Here is a 7,015-nt window from a genome sequence, read left to right on the forward strand (position 1 = left end):
AGGAGCTGGAGAATACAACAGTATTATTAACAGAGGCGAGAATAAGGCTACGACGGCCCTATCCCTTATGACTAATTGCGCGACGCCGCGAACTGCTTTCCGACGTCGCGGGTGCCCTGCTCGTGCATGCATGACAGACCGAGTATGACCTCGGAGTGAAGCTGTACTGAGCATTTAAAACATTGCTGTGGAAGGAGTTCCAGGAGAAGAGGACGTACCTCGGGGCGTCGCGCAATTAGGCATAAGAGACAGGGCTCAACCAAATAAAACGACAGAATGAACGTCCATTACCACACGAGGCAATTTGGCTTCGAGAGGCGAATATACCTTCAGCATCACCGGCACGAGACGACGGCTCGCGCCAGTGATGTCGATGTTATAATCTCTAAATGGTCCGATTAGGGAACCGCATGATGGATGGTGGATACTGTCAGCGCTGCACTCACGTCTCTCGTTCTCCTCCAGACTTCGCAATCAATTGAACAATCTTTGTGCCCTGGTCCACGGCCTGCTTGAGGCGGGCCATGACTGCGTCGTGGTTGCGGGCCTGCTGCTTCTCTATTCGGGCTTGCACCGCGGCGTTATGAAGGTCCAGCGATGTCTTGGAGGATCACGGCATCGATGAACAGTCAGTCTAGACCAGCCTGACTCGGGAGAAAAGACACTAACCTGTAGTCCTTGCCACCCCGTGTTCAGTCGCTCTTTGGCCCTGACTATCTTCTGGCGGTCTGCATCGCTACTGAGGATTCTCCGCCATACTTTGCGACTCTTCAGACACTTCATGTCATCTCTCGCTTCCTCTAGCACACTATGGAGCGCGCGTATTGGTGTGCAAATACTCCCCAGGAGGTGGGTAATCACTGACCTAGCATATGCCTGAATGGCGTCCTTCGCCTCTTCCATCCCACCTTTCGTAGTCGCTTCCACCAGCATCTGGATGCTTTTCTGTACGATGCTTTCGATTTCCTTGGCATCCTCTCTGTTCGACTGCTCACTCTGCGATATCATATATCAGCAAAAAACGCATAGGAGGAGTGGCTCGGGTACCTGCGCCATGACGATAATCTCGGCTGCTACCCCGAACACAAGCTTCAGCCCAGGCACATTAACGGACGCGTCAGCGAGGGCACCGATGACAGCCACGGCCGTCTTGGCATGGTCCCACCCTCCCGAGGTCTTGCTTTCGTCCGGCATTATTTTCTTCTTTCGCTTTGTGAAGGCCATAAGCCTCTTCATGGCATGCAAAGGTGCTCCAGCGTTAGAAAGGTCGGACTGCGCCGCCACCGTCGACGTGGTCCCTTCTTCCTTGTCGTATCCTCTCTTCCTACGCTTTCGACTCGGAGTCCCGAAGACGCCAGGCATCTTCGGGTGGGGGGGGGGAGAGAGAGAGTGCAGGACTAAGTCGAACGGCGTGAGGGCTCTGTCGAGTCTGGCATCTGGAGCTATCTGTGTTAAATACGTCATACAACTTGCACAGCTTCTGTGCTTTGGGTGCTTCGGCTCGCCACCTCCTGCTGTGCTTGTAGATTACGCTATACTCACAACTGTGGGAGCGTACTGCCACGCTGTGATGGCTTCAAGTGCCATTGCATCTTGACTAGGTTTGAGACGTCGGTCCAAAATGGGAGCTTCTTACCTTAACAATGGTTCCTCACTACCCCAAAGACACATGAATGGCAATGCAACCGCTCAGGTGCTGTGTAGCACACTGCAAGTGCAACCCAGCCTGAGCTCCCAGTAGAAGGAAAAGCAATACATACGTGCCTATTCCTGTGCATATTATGATATGATGATGCATATAACGAGAAGCGTCTTTCCGGGTATGCACGATCATGAGGCACTGTGGTCACGATCAGCATAATGTGTAGTGGCACCTACCACTCATTCCTGTTTATCATGCCGAATGCCGCAGGCTCGCAGCATCTCCTGAGTTGTAAGGAAGTGACGTCCTAATATACTAAGATAAATGGCAATACTCGAAGGAAGGCAGTCATTATGAGAGAGATGGACAGGTGCCGACCAATGGTGAGACTCGGCGAGACATTCAGCTTTTTTTTTTGGACAAGCTTAGGCTCGCCGGCAGCTGACAATTGGTACAGCTCCGGGTCGCCGCTATAGCAGGTGGTTCAGAGCCACCCGGTCCACATTCAGCTTTTGCGAGTGCAAGCCAGCAGCATACGCGTGGAAAAGCTGAGAGGAAATTGGGGTCAACTCAAGTTCCCAAGTATGCTGGTGGCTCGCATCCCGGTTCGAATCATGACCGTGACATTGATCGTGAACCGAAATCGCAGTTTCGAAAGACCGCTCTCAAATGTAGCCCTCTCTCCATCACCGTCTTTAGTGTTCGGGGAGAAAGTCGGTGGTAAGTTACCTCCTGGTAAGTTACCGGTAAGTTACTGGTAAATTACTGTAAGTTACCACCTGCATCGGAGGAGGGGTGTAAAAAAGTGTAAGTAATGACCGAGCAGACAAGCGTCTTTGCCCGGGTATGGTGGGATACAAGAAGTCCTGTGACAAGTACCACAGTATTGAACCGGTATTCAATATGTTCGAGACATCTTCGTGGTGCATTGAGGCGAAAACAACGAAAATCATGCGAAATCTGCTATTTTCGCTATACGTACGGCAATTGCCGAAACAGGTAACTTACCGTAACTGACATGGGTAAGAAACAACCTCCAGGAGGACCTAGGTAACTTACCAGTAACTTACAGGCCAGAGACTTTCTCCCGGAACACTAACCGTCTTCCACCAGCAACCTTAGCCTCTGTTACGCGTTCGACCTTTATCTAGATCCTCAGTCACTTCGTATCACGAGCAGAATTTTTGGTTGAACATGCTTAACTCTGGTCACACTGCGCACTCGAAGCTCGCTTGAACCCCTCGCGCGTATGTGCCGAATCATGTGCATAGTCAATCTCACGCCTGCTTTATTGCTGATAACCACAAGGATTACTATCCCAGTACGACGATGAGAGAGGCCAAACCGTGATGAGGTGTCTGCGCGTCTTTCGCAGTTGCTGGCAGTCTCGCCCATTTTCGAAGACGTGGTAAGTAGGATTCTGGAACTGGTCATCGTTCGTCTCGTGACGTCCAATATTCCATTATTGGACGTGGGGTAGTCCAATATCTCTGGCCAACTGCGAGCGTCCATCCGATTTATTGTATCTCCACATAAGGCGCGTAGAACCATATAATCAGGTTGGCTGAACTACGCACAGGATCAGTCATGGTCGGTGTGCATGTCCCTCACCCCGAGAGACGCCAGTCGCGGGGCTCGAAATGGGGCGCGCTCCCACCTCGATCCGCCACCCATGGATCAACGTGGTGTGGCATTCCGGCGTGTCCCATCCCCCGTTGCGCTCGACCCTGCGATCCAATACCAATACATCTCCCCATTTTTCCAACGTCCAGTTATATAAAGGGCAATATGTCAGACCCACTCCCCCAGGTCAGCTACCACAGCTCGCTTACCCTTACAACAAAAACAAGGAAATGAAATTCACTAGCACCTTTGCCGCCCTCGCTACTCTCGTGGCTACCGTATTGGCCGTCCACAGCGCCGACGCCGCTGTAGCAGACGTCCTCGCGGTGGGATTCAGCGGCCCGGCGCTGGACGTGAGCGCCAGGGCTCTCGAAGCTAGGAGCGGATGTGGCTCCATCTGTCCGCTCGGGGAGGAGCATTATATCTGGTAAAACTATGTATCTGTACAGCGAAATAAATACTCAGGCATGCGCTGCAGGTAAATCACCGTGTCGTGCAACTCTGGACAGCAGTAGTACGTGTCTTGCCACTGGTTACTCGCCGGAGTGGGCTGATCCTCGCTTACTTGACAGCTACTGCCAGGCAATGGACGCGTCCGGCTGCTACCCGGGCACCGTCAGCCATATCGCCATGGAGGTCGACGTGTGTCTCCCCATTATGTATCTCTCCAATATTCTCAGATTGGCTGATGGTCTTCCCTCGTATCATTGGCAGGACCCGAACGACACCATACAGTATGCAAAGGGGTACAACACAAACAGTCTCGAGTTTACTTGTCCCTCCGCGGGCACAGTCAGGTGTGAGGCGAACTTCAACGATAACGATGACGAACCGAACTACAGTCTCCGGGGTAAGTGTATACCGGGGAGCTGCTTAGGTCGGGTGCTCATTGGTCTATATAGTCGTATCGGCGTGAAGAACGGCCTTGGTGAAGGATCATGATGCGGTGCGGTTGCAGAGACTTGATTCAACTCTTGTCTATCCCGTACAGTCGCGAAATTACTAGTATTGTCGGTGTACTACATCATGATCAGTCAGCGCGACCATCTGTAAACATGCGGAATATATCAACCTTTCTTACTCGGAATCAATATACAGCTGAGCGTTGGCACCTTTAGCTACTAGCTATAGTACTCGTGAAGCGCCGTCTGGCGCCGGCAACTTACCCCTCCTTTGTTCAAGAAATCGACCTTGAGAACTTGCACTAAGTTCAAAATGTTGCGGCTGCTACAGGGGGTCGACAAATCATCGTAAGGAGACTATTTCTACCATAATACAAAGGATATTGTTAGTAATATAGGGGACCTAAGTTTTCCCCGGTTCTCTTTCATTCAAGCTCCATCTAGGGCCAGGTAGAATGCCCTGTGCTGTTGTCTCCTAAGTAGTCTAAGAGATACTTACCCACTCTCCAAGAATGCCTAATGGTGCATGTCTGTTGCCTGGACATCTGGCATCCACTTCACATCATAGTTTTATCTTACAATCTGTTCAGTCTCATAAGCCATGGAATGACATGGATTTTCTATTTATTTGTAAATTGTCCATCACAGACTTATATATGGCATGGAGACCCAGAAAACTTGAATGATTGAATACCCATGTTAGATGGAGTGCACATACACTCAAATCCTTCTCAAGCCATGACATACAACACTCAAAAATTCTGAGGTACAAGGATCTATGCTTAATACTGTGCACTCCCTGTAGCTCTAAGTTCTAGCTCACAATAGGCCTTCATCTGTACCTGGTGGCATCCACAAACCAACACTAATTACATAGTTGAGCAGTTGAGCGGGACTTAAGTATGAACATTGAGATGGATTCCCGACCATGGCCACACTGCGGGAGTTGCAGTCTTTAGGGGCGGGCAAAAGATTGTACGAAAGGGAATTCCGCGGGCTCTAATTGGCTGGAAATTACCTTTCGTACAATCTTCTGCCCGGCCCTAAATACTGCAACTCCCGAAGTGCCAAGTCCTTGTTCAGTAGTGGCGCCACTAGGGCCAAACATAGCAGCCGGTCAGATCTTTGACCGATCTTGCAAAAATGGCGGAGATTGGCCCGTGATACGATGCGTGACTGTAGAAGTCTGTAGTCCTCGTCAGTGCACCTGCCGTCTCGTAGTCTGTTCAGGAGGGTCTTGCGACCAAGTGTGTTCGCACTTTCTCCGCCATTTTTGCAAGATCGGTCAAAGATCTGACCGGCCCTAAAGCTCTTATGTCAGTTTTCTCAGGCTAAGCCCTCCTTCGTATATCGCTGGTAGTCAACGTCGTACTATCATTGGGGGGGTTCTGTAAAAGTCAGATTTTTTACAGAACTCCGAAATCTCGAGAAGTATGCTACAGGGAGCTTAGCGGGTTGGTACGTATATGCATTGTATACCATACAGATGGTCTGTGAAGTCAGAATTGCCTCAAGTTGGCCCCTTGTCGTATGGGAGGTTGAACACCGTCCAAAATGCCCACTGTAACAAGTCTGGTGGCCACTTGATGGGTAGATCTGCCAGCCTACACGGCCCCGGCATATATCGGCTTGCCTAGAGGAGGTGTTTCTTGTATGTGTAAACCTCCTGCGCCCACCCGATACTAGCTGCAGGCTTGTGAAGTGCTCGTATGGTAGATTTTACAGAACTCCAAAGGCCCAAGGGCGTGACAGATGCGTGACAGACGCGCGCGGATCGGATAGTGTTACCCGCGCGTGACGTTTTTACATTACTCCCCGCAAGTGCCGTCTGTCTGCGGCATCTCTCTGTATTACTCTGTACATAGTGAATCGAGATCATTATTTTTGCGGATGGTACTTAGGAAGGTATATTATGATGCCTGAGTGAAATAACAGGGAATGATGAAGAAGGTAGCCCTTGGCCGGTCATATTGTCAAGTTTTTACAGAACCCCCCCAATGATAGTAGCTTTCACTAGTATTGATCGTCTACGGCGTCTTGCGATGAGCGCTCCTGCAGTGTTCTCTCTGTCTCTGGTCGGCTCGTACTTTGGTGTCCCGGCTGCCATCTTGGTGGACTCAAGCATCGATAGTTCATGTGTCCGCGCCGGCTTTATACAGGAACACAACCTCCCGTGTACGTGGTCGACTTCTGGCAGCTCTATGGCTCCTCTCGTTGTGATGCACGGTACTGTTGTTGTACCCGCGTGCAACGGCTGGTTCCACTCGACATTCCCTGTACTGGTCCACACCCATGTTCGCGCCGACATTGTCCTGGGCCGCGACTGGCTGGATGCGTGTCGTCCCTCCATCGGAGCTGGTTATTTACTCCGTCCGAAGATAACTCGCATCGACTGCCGGCGGGACATATATGGGGTACGTTGCGTGATCTACCCGTTGCTGCGATGAATGCTCAATTGACCTGATTATAGTTCTGGCACCGCAAAGCATTCCATCAGCGGTGTCAAATGAACGTGCGGATAACGGTACCCATGCAGGTGTGATATTTGTCCCCTATGCCTTCTGTTAGGTGTTATTGATTTTTTACTCTAGCTTGTGCCTCGCCTGGAACGCATGCTGTGGCACCCGATCAGAGCAGTTTTAACGGCAACTTTGGCAGTGACAGTGCGTCAACATCTTCCTCATGCTTGCCTGATATCAGTATTGCTACAAACACAATATTGAACTCCTCCCTGATCCTTGGGTCCCGAGATAAGCTGGAGCCTATCTTAGCAGCTCACGGTGTGTTGTCGCGCTCACTTTCGCCTGTGCAGTGTCGAGAAGCTCTATTGAATCATTTGCTCAATGGT

General features: G+C 50.8%; 2 protein-coding genes across 2 annotated transcripts; one reads left to right on the forward strand and one right to left on the reverse strand.

Moving 5' to 3' along the window:
* Positions 1-106: 106 nt before the first annotated feature.
* GLOTRDRAFT_141251 (uncharacterized protein) lies at positions 107-1,414 on the reverse strand. Its single transcript, XM_007872376.1, has 6 exons — positions 1,048-1,414; positions 866-996; positions 670-808; positions 447-601; positions 219-385; positions 107-161 (listed from the first exon to the last, which is right to left on the reverse strand). The coding sequence occupies exons 1-5, from the start codon at positions 1,360-1,362 to the stop codon at positions 256-258; spliced, it is 870 nt and encodes a 289-aa protein (XP_007870567.1). The 5' UTR covers positions 1,363-1,414; the 3' UTR covers positions 107-161; positions 219-255.
* A 1,868-nt stretch (positions 1,415-3,282) lies between these two features.
* On the forward strand, positions 3,283-4,181 carry GLOTRDRAFT_133458 (uncharacterized protein; the record flags this gene model as incomplete). Its single annotated transcript, XM_007872377.1, has 4 exons — positions 3,283-3,692; positions 3,838-3,907; positions 3,980-4,115; positions 4,168-4,181. 4 exons carry the CDS (start codon positions 3,283-3,285, stop codon positions 4,179-4,181), a joined length of 630 nt encoding a protein of 209 aa, XP_007870568.1.
* Between the last annotated feature and the right edge of the window lie 2,834 nt (positions 4,182-7,015).

Source organism: Gloeophyllum trabeum (assembly GCF_000344685.1).
Source record: "Gloeophyllum trabeum ATCC 11539 unplaced genomic scaffold GLOTRscaffold_00017, whole genome shotgun sequence".
Taxonomy (NCBI): domain Eukaryota; kingdom Fungi; phylum Basidiomycota; class Agaricomycetes; order Gloeophyllales; family Gloeophyllaceae; genus Gloeophyllum; species Gloeophyllum trabeum.